Source organism: Phallusia mammillata, chromosome 7, assembly GCF_965637545.1.
Source record: "Phallusia mammillata chromosome 7, kaPhaMamm4.hap1.1, whole genome shotgun sequence".
Taxonomy (NCBI): domain Eukaryota; kingdom Metazoa; phylum Chordata; class Ascidiacea; order Phlebobranchia; family Ascidiidae; genus Phallusia; species Phallusia mammillata.
The window spans coordinates 22917928-22940465 of record NC_137258.1 but is presented as its reverse complement, the minus strand read 5'-3'; the positions used below and the strand labels follow the sequence as shown (position 1 = coordinate 22940465).

Genomic DNA, 22538 nt, shown 5'->3' with positions numbered 1-22538 from the left:
GTCCAAGAACAACATAGACGTGTTAGATCGATCAAAACAAAAAAACAAACAAACAAATTAGAACCTTAATTAGTGGTCAAAGTATAACATCTTCTGAACTGATGATTGCACATTGGGAAAAAAATTAGATTGGACTACTTAAAATTACATGTTCAATACACTCATGTATTTGGCAATCATGAAATATAATACCTTCTACATACACATACACTCTTCATTCCAATAGTACTTAACAAATAACAATCAAAGTCTAACATTGATTTCAAGATAACAACAAAAATCAACATTTTCTCAAAAAAATGTTATAATTGGGTGAAAAACCCCAAGGTTGCATAATTCATCGTGCTGGTGTTTTTTATCGAACCGTGGAAATACCGTAAATACTTGATTTGATATTTACGTACTAAAGTATTCGGATTTTTACATCACGATGTGTTGCGTGATTTCACACTGCACGTAAATTCACAACACAATGTAGCCGGAAGCAATATTTCGTAGGCGAATGTCATTTAAAAGCGTTTTTCGGCGTCGATTACTTAGAGTTAAGCCGCAATTGTCGAGACACTGTCGGAAATTTTGCGTGAATCAAGTAAAGAGTGGATGAGCCATGGGTTTTACCACGGATTTTCATGAGACATAACATTTATCACGTTTATCTGGGGATTTGAGATTTAAAACTTTGCGGGGGCAGAAAATTTGAAAACAACATTGAACTAATAGTTGCACACGCTTTACTCCTGCTTAAAATTTTAAGACAATTCATCTCCTAATAAAACAAACCAGCCAAACTAGTTAAAATGCATTTGCTATTAAAACTCATGCATATGTGGGAATTTTAGTACTCCAACCCCTAAAATCCACCAAGCAAAAAACAAATTTTGCCAAGAACAAAAGTCAAATAAAGGCAAAAAAAGTCTACCCGTTTTTCAACATGTGGCTACTCAAATTTTACCCGAGTGTTGTTGGATTTTTGTTGACTTATTCACATAATTTTAAAAACTCTCAGTAAAAATGTATTGAAAACAGACCTAAAAACCCGAACTCATTAAGTGTCTTAATTAAAAAATCGCCATAACTCCTGTGTAGTATAAATACACGTTATTGCAAACGTTTTATTAATAGCCGTTCTTGCCACCTGTGCAGTGATGATCAAGTACAAGATCAAATCTTACAAGTTTCGTCAAAAAGGCATTTAGCTATCACGGTTACCATAAATTCTATATCTGACACAAAGTCGTGATGATATGCCTATGCTGTAGAATTAACCCGCTACCCCGCCTCATGTTAAAGGTCTATTAGCGCGTGATTTCAAACAAAAGCGTGCTATTATTTTAGAGCGTCCCACATTGTCGAAGAATTTTGCGGTCAGTTAAGGTCATTTGTCGTGAGGTCCATTGGGCGTGGTCAGCACGACCTTGAAAGTCTGACAATGGTCAGTTGCCTTATATAACTTGGAACGTGTTGTAAAGGCGTGAAGCTGCTCTTAGACGTGAAAAGGCGGGCTTACATGTGATGCAAACTGGTCGCACAAGTATGCTAGCATTAATAAGGCATTTGTGTTTACATAAAAAGCTCTATAGTACAAGAGAGAGAAAAAATAAACAAAGTATCTAGGCTACTAATAGATCGACTCAAACAGGCTGTAAATATCGCAAAATTTGGGTGGAAACTTGAGGCTATAGTTTTGTCAAGTTTGGTGACAACTTTAAACAAAGTGGCGTATGACTCATATGCAAGCATATAGACAGGGTTGCCATTGACATGGAACTCGAAATAAGGACACACGAACAATTTTACTTTCATGTCAAACGAAACAAACGTTTTTGAACAAATCTTTGCATTTATACGAGCCTTGACATATCACATGTCATATTTCTTTTTGCCAGGAACAATCTGTTCCAACTCTAGGTTTACTTTTAGCAGGGATTTGACTTGTAATTGTTAAAAATAAGACAAAATAACGACTCAAGTCAAAAACAAGGACAGTTCTTAGAAATAAGGACAAAAACTTTTTCTAAGACGTTGCCCTTCAAAATAAGGACAAATCTTAGAAATAAGGACGGTATGGCAACCCTGCATATAGATAACCAAACTGTCATATAACTTGTACAAAGTGAACACATGATATTTAAGACGTTGTAACAATCGCTGTTGTCACATTTGGTGCAAAATATCAGAAAACCTTAATCCGAACTTTTGCCTCACGATGGTTACAGTGATTGTTAAAATGTCTGCAGCAACATGTTTTCACTGTAAACGAGCTTACGGGTACAAATGACATTTTTGCATGTTTAGGGTTGCGTTCTTCATTTAAGGTAAAGTTAAACACCAAAGCAAATACAACCTGTGCTATATGTAAATGAACTCTGGTAGTTACATCGCAAGACCGAATCTAACGTCAAAAGACGGTTGTATGCGTGTTATCGAAAAAAGCGACGGAATTTGATTTTAATATAGTATGTTGTATGTAACAAATGGGTTGGCAGTGAAAAATTACACTGTTTTATGCTCGTTTCTAAACCAAAATGAACCAGAAAGAGTTTTGGACGACCCTGTTCTGAAACTACCCTAAACTATCCACACTATAATTAGACTTTCGCTAAAACTTAAAAAATTGTTGTTCAATTATTAAGTACGTATATTAATGCATAATTTTACCTCGGTACTTTTTGTCTGAAGCCGCTTCCACCAATCAGCGAGTTTTGTCCTCTAGTAACCTCACACGTGTTTTGGAGAATCCCTCTGCTGGTACTTTGAGATATTTTATAATTACAAGTTTGCGTCGAAATAGGCACGAAATTATTACTTACATGTTGTACTTTTACGAAACCACCGGAAACGTCGGTCGCCATGGATACCAATTACGTCACTGACGCTGTTCAGGCCCTCAGCAAGATTGGCTAAGTTATTTTTAGCCAATAGCGCCATCATCGGGCCGTTTCAATTTCAAACGAAGCTATCAATGAACAAAAGCTAAATGAGTGCGAGAAATTTGTGAACTGCTGTCGTACGCGTCTGGCGATAGCCACTTACAAATGTTTCAAAGAGAGATTGCAAATAAAAATACTTCCTAACAAACCATCACAAACAACACTGATCGTTGGGTATCGTAATCGTACAAACACAAAAAGGTATCGTAATCGTACAAACACAAAAAAGTTTGTATTTCGAAAAAAAAAACGAATGAAATGAAATATTTTTACGCCTAATATGTTTGCTACATTCAGAATCCAATCGCATATTTTTCTTTCAGTTGTAGGCTATGACTTTTGATATTATCTGGTGAAAGGTGTTTCGAACTGGGAGCAAAATTACACTTTTTATTTCCTTACCCCCCAAACCATTCGATCATTTGAATGTTTCAAATTTCTTTCGGTGAACAAGATTAAGTGTGGAAAAACAAACTTAAATGGTAATCTCTACATTTTCAGTTGAAAGCCTGAAAGCAGTTTATTTAGGACAAGTGGTCGCTTGTATCAGGAAGAGTTGATTCTTCATCTCATGCAGTCGATCCAGTGCTCATCCAATGCGCACCGACGATGCTTTTTGCGTCATACCGTATTCCCGCGTTTTTTCATCTGACGGTCCGATGACGACAACGCTGGTGTCACGTGACTCGTCGAGGTACCTTCAAAAAATGACGATGACAAATGATCACGTGATACACATATGACATCAATTGCGAGGAATTTTAAGATAAAAACAAATCCATTTTGGAAGAAATTTGACAAATGATGCATAGAATATCTACAGCAGCTGGTAAATTCAGGCAATTTTAAATCGAAAGCGCTCCACGACATTTGTTGCACAATCGGATTTGGGTTTGCAGAAAAACAGGATGATAAAAAGTCATGATCACCTAAAGAAGGAATTAATTTTCGATGATGACGTTTTCCACGGATAATTTTCCTAATCCAATGAACCGAAATTGCACATTGTTGCACACAGCAGGTTTAGCTAACTCTCTTGCTAAATCAAACAAATTTGAAAAAAAACTTAGCAGTGCCACGGTAGACTTGACAAAATTGGTTGCACAACCCGCTACGAACGTGCAAAAAAACAGGTGTGAATAGGTCTTGAAACAATAATAGAGACTTAATTATGATCTTTGCAAACCGCATTGCATGAAGAAAATCTGCCCGAATTACGGTACTAAATTTTGTTGTCATATTTTCGAACAGTTGAGGAATGAAAGGCCATGAAAATATCAGTTTTTGAACTAATTTTTATGTTTTATGTTTCCTAAACTTTAGCATTAAAAAGAGTAAAAATAAAACCCTGTTAAAACGGCTACTCACTCATTTGCCGCACTGATAAGCTGCTCTTTGTCGACACCTAGCAGCAGGTCGCGATGTTGTTGCCTGGTGACGTCATCAAGGCCCGAAATAAAAATGTTACGTCCTCTTCCGCTTGGTGACACTGGAGAGTCGATCTGGGGGTGAAAGAATATGATTTTTTGTTGACTTCAAATTTGGTGTCTGACATAGTCACATATTATTATGACATGAGTAATGTTAAAAATATAGTAATTCGTCTTTTTACTGAAGTCAGTATACTTCTTATTGCACTTATGAATATATTTGTATGCAGTTTATCGTCACCAGCTGCACTAATGAGACCTTATAGGGTAAAACAGTGTGCACTATCACCACATATAGTCCCATTGAGCCGAAATCACTTTGGTTCCCAAACAGTTGCTTGTCCATTGTGATCCAGTTTTCTCTGTGGTTTGTGCCCAGTTGTGGCATTAAACAGAATTGGTGAGGCATTTTTCTGCCTGTTACTCCCATAGGTCAAAAACAGTGTGCACTGTCTGCAGGGAGGGTACTTGGCAAAAAATGAAAGAACTTATAACCTAATTTTGCTCACCGTCTGAAACACCGCCAACTTCGCTTCGTCGATATCACGTGACTCAAACTTGCCCTCGCGCGCCCACGTGACTGAATCCAGGAATCGCGACACCGTGCGGATATTGTTCGGATCTCGGTAGGAGTAAAAACGGAAAACTCCGTCGCCGTCGTATCGAGCCCCGCCCCCGTATGCCCCGCCCATTTCTCTGCCAATCACAAACCAGCAATGAGTGTCGGATTATCGTAAACATAAAACAAACTTCGTAACAATGGCGCATTAAGGATGTGCTCAATGAGACATAGCCGGGAGCCCCCAATTCTTGGTAATTTTTCCTATTAAGGACAATTTTATGTATTAATATGAATATGGATAAGCCCCTTTTCCGAGTTATAGCCAGAACCCCTTACAACTTAATCAGGCCCTGTAACAAGTATTTTTTGATTTTACTGTTTACAAAACTGAAAAGATGGGTTCGAACTACCAAACTTAAGTATTTTCAAACAAGTCGGATAAAACATAGCAATTTATTATATTCCCTACCAGTTTCTTAAGTTGCAAAAACCTAAGGGCAACTGAATGCTGCACGAAGCTATAGCTGAGAAATTCGCAAGACACTTTACGTGTTTTACGAGTAAAAACTGTTGTCAGTGGTTTGCATAGTACATATTTTTAATAGTAAATACCTGATTTCACGGTGTAAGAATTTTGTGGTCATCAAACGAGCAAGCACACGAAGTGTTGGAGCGTCAGCATGTGAGTAGGGCGCCACTGTGCGGACACCCATGGACACGAAGTTGACTGGTAAAGAAAGCTCCTGATGTACTCTAAAGTATAAAATGGATCAAGCATAATGAAAAACACAAGTAAAAATCAGAAATGGCGCAGACTATTCTTGGATTGTTGCGTGTAAAATTAGTAAAAAAGCAACGTGGCGATTCTGTTCAAAAGTTAGAGTTGAAAAGTTGGGATGGGCAAAATTTGGGTAAAAACTGCTATAAACGGCTTTTGCAAAAACATTATGATCGACGACAATGAAAATTAGATCAAGCTTGGATTTTTTTGTGTAAAGTTGGAAATAATTTGTAAAAAAAACAATGCGATTTAGTTATAATTCTTTGTCAAAGTTCGTAATGTGCCATTAATGATAATTTAGCTGCGCTTACGACAAATTTAGTGGTTTTCACACTGAATTTTCTTGATGTTAAAACGAAATCGTACAAACTAAATCAAAAGTCGATCGTTGTTTTAAGAGTGGCATAAGCAAGAGAAACCAAGAATCAACAGAATGCACCTGGTTAGAGGATTAATATCAGCTTCGAAGTTATTCCAACGCACAAGGGATTGGATTTTGTTGTCTTGTAGACTAGTAAGAACTCCTTTCGTCACAAAATCGCCTGCCAAATAACAGTTATTGTCAACTTTTAATAAATTCAAGTAATATAAATCACATTAAGCATACGTGGTTGTTTCGACTTTTCTTTAATCGCAAGACAAAACTGTTGACTTTATCTTAAAGCCACAAAGCTTTCTAAAATCAAACCTAATTGTACAGCACAATATGAACATACTCGCACCTCTGAAAACAAGCAACTTTAATTAATGCGTACACTTTAGGGATGGGCCAAAACTGCAAATGTTCTATTTGGTCGAGCACCGAGCATCTCAAGTTAATCTCTAACACTAGTTTCGTATACAGGTCATGAATATGCCAATTTAATGCTCGGGTCAGTTTGTGCAACTGCTCGGCCGAGCACCGAGCATCAAAAACAGCGATGCTCGGTACCGAGTACTCGGGTTCTGGCTCGGCTCGGCCCAACCCTGGTAAACTTGACTTACTTTTGAACATCTGTTGTGTCTCTGCCGGAATATCAGCAATCAACCCGTCCAATGACGTCATTGCTTGCGTCATAAAGTCAGACGTGGAATGAAGGGCAAAGCGCGCCCCCGAGCGACACAAGGCATATGACGCAATCTGACGTAACTTGTTTATGACGTCATCGACGTTTTGGGATTCGGCGATTTCCTTCATGAAGTTGACTTGGGTGAGACCTGAAATGTCATAATGCAAGTCAGCACATTTAGTATGAGTCAACAGTTTACGGTAGCTCTTGAAATTTGGTAGAGCTATTAACAGAGACCCACTTTCACAAGGTGGCTTAAAGAGCTGAATTATTTATTTAGCGGCTAAAGAGGGGTTGGGTTGGGAAATAAGTTTTTATAGTAACTAAGTTCTTTGCTAGTTTTATTGAAATTTAAATGCTAATACCTTACCCCAACCCTAATAGCCCTAACCGTGAGCATTTTTGGAGATACATTGTTTCAAATGTGACAAGTGCTCTCTGCGCCTCCTATCGAAAATTACTTAAATGTGGGTCTTCCGTTAGGTATGGTGTTAGTAAATTTTCCTTGAAATTTCGTTTGAAGCAAAAATGGCGAAACATTTACTCGGGGAAATTCGTACATCAGACAAAGTTTGCTAAATATAGATTGGTCAAAGAGCATTTGCGAATATTTGAAAGCAGAGACCTGTATGAAAATGCTGACGGTTAGGGCTACCAGGGTTGGGATGAGGTTCTATAACATCAATAAAACTGATAAAAACCTAATTCCTAATGATGAGTTTAGATACTAACCCTACCCCACTGTTAATTTAAACAACTGCGCTCTTTACGCCATCTAATGGTATTCAGCAAACTTTTTCTGTTGTCGGTTCTTGTGTTAGCAGCTCTACTTGCTTTCTCACCGTTAAATCTTTCAGTATAAGCAGCAGAAGGTGACAGATACTGAGCAGCGCTTCTCATGGCAAACACATGACCGTTATACGACACGCTATTGGTCAGTTCCTGAGCGCTCTGACGAATTAGCGTCTGTAGTCGAACGCTGTCTTCAAATGTAACCCTGAAAGTGGTAAAATTCATAGAAAACATAAAATCCACCGTTAATGTTTAAAAACACACCAACATTAACAAGAATGTATACCATTTTTTTAAATTGTTTTAGCAAAATTTAAACATGTGTCAGCAAAACAATCCCATTGGTCGATTTAAATCAGCAATCAACCAATCACCACGTACTGGCTGAAGATTTCCCGCCAAAGCTCGAGCATGGCGTCCATGTTTCGATCCAAACAATGCGAGTGAAGACGAACCGCCGTCTCTGACGTCATAGCGTCGCTGTGGCTACCATGTGACATCACCGAGGCGCTCAGCCCACCCGAGCACTTGTCTTCGCGTTGAGAGAAAGTGACGTAATCGGTGTTTTGTGTTCCCATTCTGTGAAAGATTTTTGGCGTTTTTGTTTTCTTTTTCCAGTTCGGTGTTTCTTGAGATGCGAATCAGCAAGAGTCAAAATCAGTGTTCAAAGTAAAGTCCATTACCAGGTAAGTCAATATATTTCTAACTCCAAATAAACTTAAGCACTGCTTAAGAATCCTTTGTGAAAACTTATGTGACAGGATCACTTGTGAAAACTTATGTGATTAAATTTCTAATGAAAGCTTATGTGACAGGATCACTTGTGAAAACTTATGTGATAGGATCATTAGTGAAATCTTATGTGATGGAATCACTTGTGAAAACTTATGTGATGGCATAACGTGTGAAAACTTACTTGAAAGATCATTAGGGAAAACTTATGTGATGGGATCACTTGTGAAAACTTATGTGATGGGATCACTTGTGAAAACTTATGTGATGGGATCACTTGTAAAAACTTATGTGATGGGATCACTTGTAAAAACTTATGTGATGGGATCACTTGTGAAAACTTATATGATGGGATCACTTGTGAAAACTTATGTGATGAGATCACTTGTAAAAACTTATGTGATGGGATCACTTGTAAAAACTTATGTGATGGGATCACTTGTGAAAACTTATGTGATGGGATCACTTGTGAAAACTTATGTGATGGGATTACTTGTAAAAACTTATGAAACAAAAATGAAACAAAAAAATTGTGATAATTTGTGGGACAAATTTACTTGTGAAAAATTATGTGACAAGTATACTTACTGCGTGAGAACTTCACAGAACAATGGTAGATAAGGTTTTAAATCCTCATTGAGTTCATTCACAGGAAACATGGCGTCAAAATACGTGATCCCATTGGTCGGTTGGGAACACGTGACAACGAGAGGTTGGTCGCCTACACAAAAAACAAATATTTTAATATGGCAGTGTTTTGCAGTTTCAGGCATTTTTAAGCCAAATCTTGGCAATAAATTTAAAAAAGAGTCCCTGTTTCGCTATGGCAGACCGTAGAAACGCGGATAGTTTGGAAATTTGCTAGTCTAAATGGTTTTAGTATTCTCTCATACTTTTTTGATGGAGCATGACTTCATAATTTTGTTGGATGCGAGGAATGTCGGTGACGTGAAGGGTCGGAAGGCATGTGACGTCACTTGGCGTTTGTTGCTCTCGTGACAACTCAAGACCCTTGGAAAAGGAAACGTATTTTTAAAAAATGTTTATCGCTGTATTTTCTTTTAGATATTAGGTATTGCAAGTAGACTGAGTTTCGAAAAAACGGCAATTTTTCAAAAAAATAAAATAAAAAAATCAAATAATGTTGAAGCTATTTTTATAAAATTATTACCTGTTCGTAAACGTGATCCTTGTCGTCTACACTTAATTTCCCCACCCTACATTTCAATTTCTCTCGTTCAGCGCCGTCCAGCGACTCGCTGTACTTAGGGTCAGGTGACATCATCAAGCAATGACGGTGCTGATTCGCCTGTCAAGCAAAAAATTCATATTTACGCTCTTCATATATATGAATCATAACAGTTGGGTTATGCACTGATCCTAAGTAATTTGAATTATAAATGTAGCAAACCATTGCACAGCTGCTACTTACTTTGTTGTATATTAGTTAATATGTTATTTACATAATTAGTGTTTCATATTGAGTACTGATAATTAATTTACGGACAATGCTAAATAAACATGATCAGAAAATTGACGAAGAAACAATTGCTTTTATAATTTATGTCAACAGCAAATAGTTTATTATAAAGATATCAAAATCCCGGTAGAGCACCATACCTCACGGTAAATCTGCATTTAACTAATTTTTGATAGGTGGCGTAAAGAGCTGAATTATTTATTTAGCGGCTAAAGAGGGGGGTTTGGTTGGGAAAATAAGTTTTTGAAAATTTTACATTAGTAACTAAGTTCTTTAGCAAGTTTTATTGAACTTTAAATGCTAATACCTTACCCCGACCCTAATAGCCCTAACCGTGAACATTTTTAGAGACATAACGTTGTTAATGTAAAAAGTGCTCTTTGCGCCATCTTTCAGAAATTAGCTATGTTGGGTCTACCGTGAGGTGTTAGTAGATTTTCACAAAATCTCACCGTAAAATACTGGACACATTTTTTCTGCAAAAACTCCGGGTCTTCGTCCATTTGTTTGCGAAATGAAGTCACCATCGAATCCACTTTTAGTGACGTAATCGGGTCTGCACCGTGTTGCCACGTAGGCATGACGTTCTAAAGACATTCATGACGTTAAAAACGTTGTGACGTAATACAACCATGCATTATTTTACGTTGTAGACACAAGTAAACTACTAAATGATGATTTCATTTTTGATGATAAGGTCCAGAGTTGTAAACGGGCCTGAAATTGGAGCCGGAAACCCGACCCGAACCCGAATCGTTTTGAGAAGCCCGTTAAGGTCCGAAAGGTTGATTGACAGGCCAAGACATTGAAGTCTTAGGAAAGACCAAGATAACACAATAGACAAATGATCTTGAACGTGGCATTTTAAGGCTGTTTGACATTAGGTCAGGTCGAACAACCGGCTACTTGGCTAGGTAAATTTATTCAAAAAGAATACTGACACAGAGTGTAAAGTCAGGCCCGAATGAGGTCCGTTTTTTGAAGAAACCCAAGCCCGAAAAGCCCGGCCCGATTTACAATTCAGACAACGTTATAGAATATGCCACATTTTTTGTGTTGCTTGTATGATAATGTTTAATATTTTTATTCTGTAAATAACCTGTGTTACCTGGGAATTACATTAAATCCGTTTTTTAAAAATATATAAAAATAAGCTGAAATGTTAAAAAGTAAAATGTACAAAATCTGAAAGCATATTTTTGTAAAAACTTACGAAGGATAATCCCAACCCAAACTGACTGCTCTGGTGTTTTTGTTGCAACTCGATGCGATGCAAGATGGCGTCCACCCGGTCACGTGGAAAACCGTCTCTGTGACGTAATAATTGCGTGATAAATGTATACGTCACATTGTTTATAGACTATGTGTACCGGGTAATCAAAGAAACACAAGTAAGGCGTTAGGCAAGTTTAACTTTAATTTTTTTATTTTTGGTTTTGTTGTTAAAACTAGTGATGTACCGAATCGGCGAAATTTCGATTCGGCCGAAACCGAATATTCGGCGGTTTTGCCGAATCAACCGAATCATATATGACGTCACGCAAAGTCGTATCCTACGCGTTTGACATGAAAGCAGAAGTTTATCTACCAGACAATTAGTGCAGAATGGTTGTGTTTCGTCCGTATTTTAGTTCTGTGGGGTTTAACATTGTCCCAAGCACGATTGCCAACACGACAATGGAAAACTGATTTTTTGTCTGCAGTGGGAAAAGCGTCAATATGTCAAAAAATATAATGATTGACGCGTATTGACCCAAGCACGATTGCCAACTCGACAATTTCGTTGCTACTGAGAAGAAAGGACACGTTTAACGCTTTAAATGTGTGTTCGGAAAAGATTCGGTTTCGGCCGAATCGCAACAAATTATTCGGCCGAAACCGAATCTTTGCAAAAATGACCGATTCGGCCGAATAAATTCGGCAAACCGAATATTCGGTACATCTATACTTAAAACCAAAGACTCCAAAAAAAAACACAAAGTATCAGAACATCCGGGGGAGAGTTGTGGCCTAAATTACTAAGGACGCTGTATCAAAACATCGTCGGCGCTTATTCTTTCCCTGAGATAGTGCTCTTTCATTTATATTTTTAGAATTGTAAAAGTGCCAGAGCCCAGTTTTAACCAACAGATGGCTGAATCAGGCCTAAAATTAAAGATTTTACAACGTAATAAAAAAGAAATTTGCAAAAAAAGAGAAGTTAATTTTTTTTTATAATGACATTGATTTTGTTCGATACTATTCCGAGGAGGCACACTAGCCACTACTAAGGACAACTTGGGCGATTCCACTCCATTTAAACGTGCTGCACACAATGCATGCTACCTTGACACTTCATCCATCGTTTTTTCGATCAGCCCCTTAACCTTGTCCACGTCATCCGGGGAAATCCCCTGTAAACCGACGCTGAAAATTGCTTCTTTCTGGTGTGAATGATAACCTGAAAAAATGAGTAGGGTTATTACCGTGAGAAACTCAAACGTTTGTTAAATTTCGATAGATGGCGTAAAGAGCACAAATATTTCTGCTTGAGGGACTAAATTAACGATCAGAAACTAAGTTTTCAAGTTAGTTTTAATGTTCGTTTTATCATAAACCTCAGCCCCTCCCTAATAGTCCTGGAAGCATTTTCACACAATTTCACTTTAATTTTTTGTTCATAGTCTTAGCGTCATCTATCAGTAATTTCGAAAACACTTGTGTATGGTTTGAGAGCAGCTAAGTTCAGAGTTTTATATTAAATCCCACAAATAATGTAGTAAACAGAAAAAAAAGTTAATCTAGATTCTAGACCAGCGGTTCCCAAACTTTTCCAAAAATTTTGCCTGGTGGACCCTTTGCAATTATTTTGATATTTCGCGGCCCTATAAAAATCAAAACATGCTATAGGAAAAATGAACCATTGTTTCTTATAGTACACTAGTGCAGTCACGATTCTTTTTAATGTAACAACTTTCTAACTTAGTGGTTTTCAAACTTTTTCATTGTTTTTTTCAAAACGGTCACTTTGCCATTATATCGAGGACTCGCGGACCTTAAAGTTGATTTACAGAATTTTGCTTATTAGGTATGCAAAATTACACATAACAACCATCCAAAGACGGTTTGTGACATCACAGACAAGACAGAAAACATTACGATAGTGCGCAAACAATTGCATTCTTGATAGTTGTCGTGCAATAAAGGCTATCTATCGTATAGTAATGGAGGCAGTGGATCTCTAATTGTACTTTGATTTAAACCTATTCAGTGACACAAATTCACGCCAAATAAGATTATAGAGGCACGTCAACCTTTTCGCGGACCCCGCAAAATTGCTTCACGGACCCCTAAAGGTCCGCGGACCCCAGTTTGGGAACCGCTGTTCTAGACGCTTTTCTTACCCACCTGATTGTGGGGAATACCCTGAACCAAGACCCGATTCGATCAAACTTTTGTAAAGTGGAGCAGCTGGTCCATCGATGAGCAAGTTACAAATAATGGAAGCTATGAAGGTTTCCTGAATATTAGAAGATCTGAAATATCAAATACACAAATATAAAACCATGTAGCTGCAGCGAGTCCACCAATTGTGCCATCTACTACTTTGCACTTCAAATTATTTGAAAGTTGCACAGACTTCTGGCTTTGTGGACATTTCAGTGCATATGTTTTGTAATGTTTTCTTTCACCAAGCAAAATAAATTGTAAAACCATAAGAAATGTTTTTCTATGATGTCAGAATCTCCAAACACTTTCACTCTACATTATTAAGTTTTGTTGTCAAAGGCACATTTCCTAACAATCCGGTATGGTTTCGAAAATAAAGTGTCACTATTTCATTTTTACATCACAAAATGTGTTAGGTGAAAAACAATTCCCCACTGAGTGCAGAAAATAAAATCAGTTAACACACAAATGCTTTGATCCAAAACGCTAAAGCTTTTGAATGATAAAAGTAAAGATATACAGCCATACTCTGGCAAAAGATAGGACACAGCGAATGTGGTTTGTTTTTCTGGGTTTGCAGCCAGTTCATCTGGAGGGCAAGTTATGCTCGATGATTTCTGCAAATTTCAAATTGGTAAAAAGCATTTTTCTACCAAGAAACACATCGTTACACATTTAACACACTACACAATGTCAATGGCATGACATCAAAATGACAAAAGCAGCAGTCTTAGGTAACAAGTTAAACTTGTTGTGTGTAAAACTTACTGGTCCACTCCATTTAGTTTGCAATGGTACTTCAGTGCCAGGGTTGATTTTTTCAAACCTCTGTAGAGCTTCGTTAATTTGTTGCAGATGGTTTTCCATAGGCATGTCTCCGTATGTAATAAAACTGAAAACATATTTTGTACAGCAGCAGTAAATATACATAACTTCCATATCTTCTAAAGATATATATGTATGTATATACTGTACATGTATATGCATACAAAATTGGTTAATCTAACAAGCAATTCCCAAGCCTTTCTGCAATTGAATGGATATGTATATAAACCTTAAAGACCACTTGCAATGTGTAACTGGCCTGTGATTCATTATTATTCACCACACACAGAAAAAAAATACATTGAGGTGAAATCAAAAGCATTGCTTCAGACAAATGTGACTAACAGCAACTATTAATTCAACTTAACTACCTGGCATTGCTGGGATGGTAATGTCCTGCATGAAAGTTCTTTAAATCTTCCCAAGTTAAGTCTAATATCTTATCTGGTTTACCACCACTACAAACACCATAAGTGTGATCTGGTAAAAGTTGGTTCATCAGCGCAGTTCCGAATAAATATGAAGCATCCGCCTTGAGAGAAAAAAACAGTTTTTGTTTTAACTTTGTTTGGCAAAAATATCAACAAACAGCAGTTCTACATGAAAAAATGTGTCAACAAAATGACACAATGCAAATTTTCTTAAATGCAGCTTAATTAAAAATTAATATTAAATGCTTGGAAATGAATTTTACAAAAACAAAAAATATTAGCATAAAAAAAGTTCTGTCAAAATTTAAATAACCCACACCACTACCTGCTACACATGCTAACTTTAAGTAAAGATGACTTCAAAGTGTCTACTCATTTTTTTGCAAGTGTCTATTTGTTTTTAACTGTCCTATGGTTAAATGTCTTTCATGATTTTCTGACAATTAGAATATGCATTTTGCACAGATGAAAACTACAATTTTTCAACAAACAGAATCAAGTATAAACAGCAACTTTTTTTACCAGCATTCCCTTCATCTCATTAAATACAACTCCCTTGAAAGTAATTGGTGAAGTTGGGTCTTCATTATTTTCATGTTCCAATCTCCAACCTTCCTGCATGGCAAAGAAAAACATGTCAAAGTTGTTTTGAAAACTTCACAATATATACAAAATTACCTGCAAAAAGTCCAGCTTTCTTATTTGTGGGAAAAACACAGAATCTAGATAAACTGACATCAAGTTTTTGAAGTCTTTTGGGTTTTGTGTAGAAAACGGATACATGGTGTAGTCAGGACCTTAAAAACATACCTCTGTTTTTTGTGTGTGCAAAAGTAGCGACTGTAGGCAAATCAAACTAAACTTGATGGAGTAACACTTTCAAGATAGAGTTTTTATTTTATTTTGTGATGTTGGATCCTGATATTTTTGACATCACTTACTTTTGGGCAATTCTATTAAAAATACAGATTGTGCAGGGGCAACCTAAAGGGATTTTTCCTGTTGAAATTGGAGTCAGTTTACTTAAATTAAGCGGAATGGGACTTGGAAATGCTTACTTAATTAAGCGGAATGGGACCCGGAATGGGACTTGGAAAACCGACTCACAACTCTAAAAGTACAATAATTGACAAAAAAGTCCAAGAAAATAAAAGAATCGTTAAAATAAAACCCAAAAATGGTAAACCAATTTTTTGCTTCACCGTTTTTCAATCCATGATATTGTTGCACAACTCACATACAAGGTGTAGAAAAAGTATAAAGTGTATAAAAAATGGCACCACACCTGTAAGTGCGTTCATAAATGTTGACATGGATCTGTCGAGCATTTTAAAGAAAGGATCTCGCACTGGAAATTTCTCAGAACCACACAATGCAACATGTTCCAATACATGAGCCACTCCTGTACTGTTCATCGGTGTTGTGCGAAGTGAGACGCTATAGGCAATCAATCAAAACACAGTATCATTCAGTTTATGCAATCCAGTATCCATGTAACTATTCTATTCTGGTAATAATAAGGTAGTAATATGTTTTTAACTACCATTTTGTATTCAAGAAAATAATTAAATCTGCAATAAACGAAATTTTCACTTTTCTTGTTCTATCTACTAAATGGTGAAGATGAAAATTATTATGGTACTTTGCACAATGGAAAAGATTCATGCCAAAATGCTATTAAGTTTTCACTTTTTGTTTCTATGTTGTTCAGGGATATAGTAAATGTATCCAATTTACCCTTAACGAAGTAATAACTTACTTGAAAACATTATTAGAATCGTCTCTGATCAAATGCAAATGTTTGCAGCCTGTTTTTAAATGCTCCAGTTCAATTGCAGTCATTGAGAACTCAGAAATGTCTGCTACCTAACAATGTTCGAAAAGATTAGTTTATTTACACTATCCTAGTTTGTTCAATTGTTAAAGAGTTGTGTATACTCCGTGAAAAAAATCATAGCAAGCACACATGGAGAAGTTGAAAGTAAAAAAAATAAGGTGGGCACAAATAATGGATAAGTGCTGCATCAACACTGTTATGTAACGGGTTGACATGTTAGAAACTGAGACATAATGCAAAAAAAAAATTTGCAAAAAGAATTGTATTTTTTCAAAAATCAATGGTGTTGTCAAATTGTTAAAACAAAACATAAATGTACACACCCTTTTTATTTCATATCCATGAACTTGCTGTCCTTTTTGATATGCAGCATTTGTAGCAAGGGTCCGTGATGCAATAAACTTGCATGGCTGAAATAACCTGCAAATACAACATCACATTACTGGTAAGTTACTATAAATGCTTTACAAATGACAAACAACAAAAAATATTTACCTTTTTAACATTGCTATCTTCATTGTACTAGTTTTGCAGTACAAAACTTTTAACAACTTTTTTTAACAAACCTGGATCATGTTCTTACAATCTGTCAAAGATAATAAAAAAAAAGAATTTTTAACTTCCTGATAACAAAAGACTAGCGGACACATAAAATACAGACAATGACCGGTTTTACTACTGTTCTTAATTTTTCTTTTGCAGAGTATTACATGTTTTAAAACCAGGCTTGTTCGTATAAATGCAACATCGCAACAATCAGTCATTAAAGTCAGTACTTTTGGTCATATGCATTCTTATGACAATTTTAATTTAACTACATTAACATTACCATAGTGGCAGAAGTAAAGTAAAATAGGCATGTGTAATACGTAAAGAATATTTTTCTTACAATTTTGTATGCTGAAAAACTTAAATCATAGAATATTGTGTCAAAGTTTCATTCATATGTATTAAAGTTTTGGAGAAGTTGCCATCAACCAGTCAATCCATGCTTATGTTTACAAATGCAGTATTACATGTTTTACGGTTAAACCTGCTTCGCTTTCAAAATGTCAACTGTGTTAAACGAACACAAAAACTGGACAGTTCAGCTTGTAGTATTGAGCTGAGTATTCATGTAATCTGATTCCGTATTAAACTGTGAGAAACATAGCATTGAAGCATTGTAGCATAACTGAAGGAACATTCAGGGTTTATTTCAAAACTGCTTTGTAGGGCCAGCAATATGTAAATCAGTGACTCTCAGGGCCGCATGTGGCTTCCAACTACTTATTTTGCAGCCCTCACCAGACCTCAGAAAGTCGCTAAAGATTTTTACCATGGAAGCCACAACAGCAAAGAAATCGATGTTTCTGCATTTACTATTTTTATAAGTTTACAATACAGAATATTTAAACACTATCGTTATTCAACCCAATCAATCTATTACCGAGAATAATTACGTACAAAGCTAATTGTTTATTGTATTGTGTTTCATAAGTCAGAATCAGTAAGCTTTCTGCAGTTATTCAAATTCTTGTTATTAGCTGTTATTCTGCATTCTTTTTTATTCGTTTTTGCGGTTCCTTATGCACTTAAAAAACTACCTTTTGGCCCCGACAACAAAAAAGGTTTAGAACCACTATGTAAATCATTGTGCTTAGTCCAACTTCAAACAGAACCGAAAAAAATACAACTTTCAAACAGAACCGCGTGGAACTGAATTCTGTCAATTTCTGTAATCATGGGGAATACCCGCTTCAAGCTCTTGCATCATGTTTCATAGAAATTAAAAAAACGCTGAATCACGATTATCATAAAACAGTAAAACGTGAAATTACCAACAAATCAGCAATATTTAATTACTTCAATCAACAAATATAAATGCGATTTAAACCAGAAACAAATTTTAAACAAACTACTTGAGGTATTTAGAAAGAAGTGATTCGATTATTACGGACATGGTCCACTTCCCACGAAATTGTTGGGATCGTTGGTCGATTTGATTGGTTGCCTTGGTCACGCATTGATGAGTAAGATGGGGGCGGGGTTGGAGGCGTGGCATTCCCTGGCACTTGATTGTCAAGTACATTGGTATGTGTTGTTCCTGAATATGTCAGTGTTTAAATAAACCTTCAAGTTAGAATTACTAGACGTTGTACTCTAAAAATGACTATAAAAACGTTTGACTGTCGTGAAGAGTACAAATTACTGCGAATGTTTCAAATAGCATTCAAATGCAAGTTCTGAATAAAAGGTTTAAAATGGCCATTGTACCTAAAATTAACACGAAAATGCCTAAACAGCCTTTATTGTTCATGGACCTTAGTGAACTTCGTCAAGTAAATGAAGGAGCCGGGACATTCATTACGCCTTACCACCAACTACTTCATCGTATCTAGGTAACAAAACCACCACTGGCCGCGTCGACGCTCCCGTAAAAATATTGGCTTCCATTTCGCCACTGCGCCCCACCCGGAAAAATACTGGGGCTTCCTGTTGAAATAATCACAATTTTTTCAAGAAACTGTACATCAGGGGTGGGCAACCTTTGTTACTGTGGGGCTAAATGCAATTGCCAAAATTACATTGCGGCCGCACCTGTGTATTGCACAAGGTGATTTTTATTTGTTGCTTACCAAATATGCTTAACTACGAATAAAATTAGCATTTGATTCTAGCCAAAAATTGCCAGGACGCAGAAAAATAGCATCGGGCGTATTAATCTGCTTAAAAATATATAATAGTTGGACTCGTTTGCTAGTACATTTGAAATCCAAGCATCTCTGTGGGCCGCACAACATTTAATCAAGGGCCGCATTTGGCCACTCCTGCTGTGCATGGACCGCTGAGACTAAAACAAGTGCCTTCACCTGCACAATTCGGAATGCTGGTTTAGCGCACACACTGCATAGAGCACGTGCACAAACCACACAAATGGCAAAAGACGACAGCGCATCGATGAAACCAAAGCCCAGCGTGATGTACGAAAGAACAGTCAGCAGTTTCTGTACAAAGCAAAGCCTGTTATACTAGTACAATATATGTTGTTAAGATTTGATTTAAAACAAGTACTCCGAAATTAGTTAATTTATCATATTTCTATTCTATTTCAGTTTGGCTCTCTACTATACTGAATTTGTTTGTCCAACGTATAAAGTTTAAACATGATTTAAGCTGCTACAGGGGCAAGTAGCCTTAAAACGACCGTACCGCTTCATTGCACTTCATTTGATCGTCTTCGGTCGAAGCTGCGGTGGTGACGTTATAATCTACGTCATCAGGTGTAAAACAAGCGTCGGTTTCGTAACTGGTGACGTCAGGTAGTATGAAAGCGCAGAGGAGAACGGATAAACAGAGAGAGATTATGGCAAAGACCATGTAGAAGGCGATCTACAAATAAAAGTGGGTTGTGAAGTATTTGCTTGGTTATAGCCATTTAAAAGCGCATTTGTGCTATCAAGTTGTCTAATCGACAATAGGTAAAGGTGTGTTAGAAAAGAAATTTCCTAAATTTGAAATAAAAACGGTTATAGCTACTCCGTAGTTAAGCAAAATCTATACGCAAAGTTAGCATTTGGACCTACAAAGAAAGATAGGACACAAGAGATCCCATAAAGCGACATGGGTCATTAAAGTGACTTATTGCCAAAAATAATTTCATTTAACAAACCAATCGTATTCATGGGTTTCACACAGTTATATCGCAAATGTAAAATTCGCTAAATCGGCTACATATAGGTAACTTACCGCAATTTTTCGCTTGTTGTTTACGGCAGCGGTTCCACTGATAGCTGTCAACATGTACTGTGAATCAAACAAAAAAGTGACGTAATTACAGTATTTACCCGGGCAACTAATTAATCTATTTATTCATCAATACTCGACAACCCTTTTGTATTTACTCTCCTGTTTATCAAACAAAACTGACAAATAAATAACAACGCGAGGACCTGTACATTACAAGCACTTTTATGTATTCTGTCTTATACGACACTTAAAAATAGAATCAACGAGCTCGTTGATTGGTGGAAAAGACTATAATGAACCTTATGTCTATTGATTTCAGTTCATGAAAAATAACAAGTAATTCGTCCTTTTTTGAGATAAGTTTATGTATATATTCCACCTTAACAGCACCGTGTATTTTATTTAAATAGAAATTTCCGTCATATATGGTTTGATTTGTGTGTATAGTAAGTTTCAGTTTCTAAAAGCGTTTAGATTCAGATGAATGTTTAGGTTAATTTTGGGCAAGCTTATACCAAGAGGTTACGAAGGTAAAACACTTTCTTGCCATTAAATGTTTTTAAAACTTGGTAATTTTTAAGTAATTTTGTCTGAGAAGAAACTCGTTTGTTTACTTTACTAAAACCTACCAGTTATAAGAAGTGGTCGTTTTATGATTCTGTCGTTGGACTTTGCCTTTCAGAGCTTTTCTCATTATCGCGCGATATTTACCATTTAAAACTCAGACCTTACCCGAAAAGTGGAATTTACATTTTAGCGTTCTAGACTTTTGTACTTACAATAGCTCCCACCCACAAAGGCATCATGGTACTGAAGTAAAATGGGAGATGGCTTCCTTGAACTCCTTCACTAATCCCGAAGCCACAAACAAGTAGAGCGATTCCGCAAGTCAACTGGACAGCGGCAAGTTTAAACAAAATTACATTTTTCACTTTTTTAGGCAATAAAAAACAAACAAACGAAGAAACTATTCCAATGTCAAATTCTTGACTTTAGAATATTAACCACTTCAGTTCAAACCTGAACTGTTGGTCTGATGCTTTTGTAAAGAATGAAATCTTAACATTCTTTTATATTTTCCTAAAATTATTTTTGGAAACGATTTGTAAAATCGTCATATCAATAAAAACAATAAAACACTAGCAGACATTTTTCTTAACTTTTAGGGAAAACGTACATTTAAAGGAACCCTGATAGACAAATAAGCGTCTTAAAAAATAGCAATTTTGCAAAAACAAAAACTTTTTTTAGCTCAATTGATTCCACTTTAGTTGCTTCTCCGACGCATGGTCGTTGTATTTCTCAAACATGGGCTTAAAAAGCAGAACTTTTATTCTACTTACGTTGCCAGCGTACTTGGACCTGAAATACTGATTGCTAGGAATCGTGGTGCTCACTAGTGCCGGCGGTGGCGGAGTGATACCTTCGAGGTTGATGTTGGCGTCTTGCAAATTAAGTTGTGCTCTGGACGGACGAACGTCCCGCCGATTACGCCTGTAAATCAGTGAAGTTGTTGCAATATCATGTGAAATATGAACAACATTTTTAAGACACACAAACTAGGTGGGTGGCACCTCTACTCATCAATGCGTTTCATAAACTTCTCTTTTTATAGTCAACAGGCAATTATATACTGCTCATCCGACGTTTCGGCGTCTTTATCAGGGTAATGTCAGCTACCCAACATAATCTTAAATCCCCAACGAAACATCAAAACATTGGATAAGTTGAATATAACTGCCGATTTAAAAAAAGGAAAGTTTATGAAACATGAATCGAAACAACACTATATTCATCAACGAATTTGTCTGTTTGTTTCATTTTTATCTGATCCCGCTGTCGAGCTCCAAAGTTTCTGCTAAATGATACCTTCGCGCGCGGTTTCTTCGGCCGTCATTCCTCCTTGAAGATTGTTGATATCGTTCTTGCTCTCTATCCACCTCTCGATCAACTTCATCTTCATCCTCCCGACAATCATCAACATCATCACTAGCGTCCCGAACGGATATCTGTTGTTCTCTGGACTCCCTACAACTAGTTTCAGCCTCACTTTCGACTGTAGAAGGCGAATCTCCTTCTGTTGTTTCTTCTGAAGATCTAGCAGTGTTTATTTCGTTTTCTGTAGAGTCCGCTGAGACTTCATTATCAACTGCTGCTGTTGGTTGAACCTTGATTAGTTTTTTCGTGGTTTGTATGCCAGAGGTTGAAGGGATATCTTCCATCGATTCAAAAGCAAGCGTCCGAACTTGTAGTTCCTGCTCTGGTACACACGGGTCCATATTTTTGTTGAGGTGTTTGAATTGCTGCTACGTGTTTTCGACTCCAGACAAGTGCTGAGTCATGGTAAGGCAGCGTCTTTTAACCTTTATTGGGTCATAAACCTCTGAAAATGTCTCATAAAACCTGCGGCAACTTCGCAGACAAAATTATGAGAGGAATTCACAGCCAAACCAGTACTAAACCATCAGTTCACAATAGCGGTTTTCAGTATTGTTTTTAGTATTAATGATAAGCTATGGCGCGATTAGACT

General features: G+C 36.8%; 3 protein-coding genes across 3 annotated transcripts; all 3 read right to left on the bottom strand.

Annotated features, from left to right (window-relative positions):
• Positions 1–3092: 3092 nt before the first annotated feature.
• On the bottom strand, positions 3093–16860 carry LOC145238271 (presequence protease, mitochondrial-like). Its single transcript, XM_080101388.1, has 24 exons — positions 16774–16860; positions 16602–16698; positions 16201–16307; positions 15727–15878; positions 15120–15238; positions 14964–15056; positions 14382–14542; positions 13954–14077; positions 13714–13802; positions 13144–13271; positions 12082–12196; positions 10970–11066; positions 10209–10343; positions 9448–9585; positions 9170–9287; positions 8865–8997; positions 7926–8123; positions 7595–7749; positions 6688–6900; positions 6143–6245; positions 5535–5675; positions 4870–5056; positions 4299–4432; positions 3093–3628 (listed from the first exon to the last, which is right to left on the bottom strand). The coding sequence occupies exons 1-24, from the start codon at positions 16794–16796 to the stop codon at positions 3520–3522; spliced, it is 3069 nt and encodes a 1022-aa protein (XP_079957514.1). The 5' UTR covers positions 16797–16860; the 3' UTR covers positions 3093–3519.
• A 1117-nt stretch (positions 16861–17977) lies between these two features.
• On the bottom strand, positions 17978–20912 carry LOC145238505 (uncharacterized). The gene is made up of 6 exons (XM_080101697.1): positions 20787–20912; positions 20008–20064; positions 19471–19650; positions 19131–19265; positions 18636–18753; positions 17978–18364 (listed from the first exon to the last, which is right to left on the bottom strand). Exons 1-6 carry the CDS (start codon positions 20811–20813, stop codon positions 18189–18191), a joined length of 693 nt encoding a protein of 230 aa, XP_079957823.1. The 5' UTR covers positions 20814–20912; the 3' UTR covers positions 17978–18188.
• A 240-nt stretch (positions 20913–21152) lies between these two features.
• Positions 21153–22414, bottom strand: LOC145239334 (uncharacterized). Its single transcript, XM_080102642.1, has 2 exons — positions 21877–22414; positions 21153–21501 (listed from the first exon to the last, which is right to left on the bottom strand). The coding sequence occupies exons 1-2, from the start codon at positions 22284–22286 to the stop codon at positions 21255–21257; spliced, it is 657 nt and encodes a 218-aa protein (XP_079958768.1). The 5' UTR covers positions 22287–22414; the 3' UTR covers positions 21153–21254.
• Between the last annotated feature and the right edge of the window lie 124 nt (positions 22415–22538).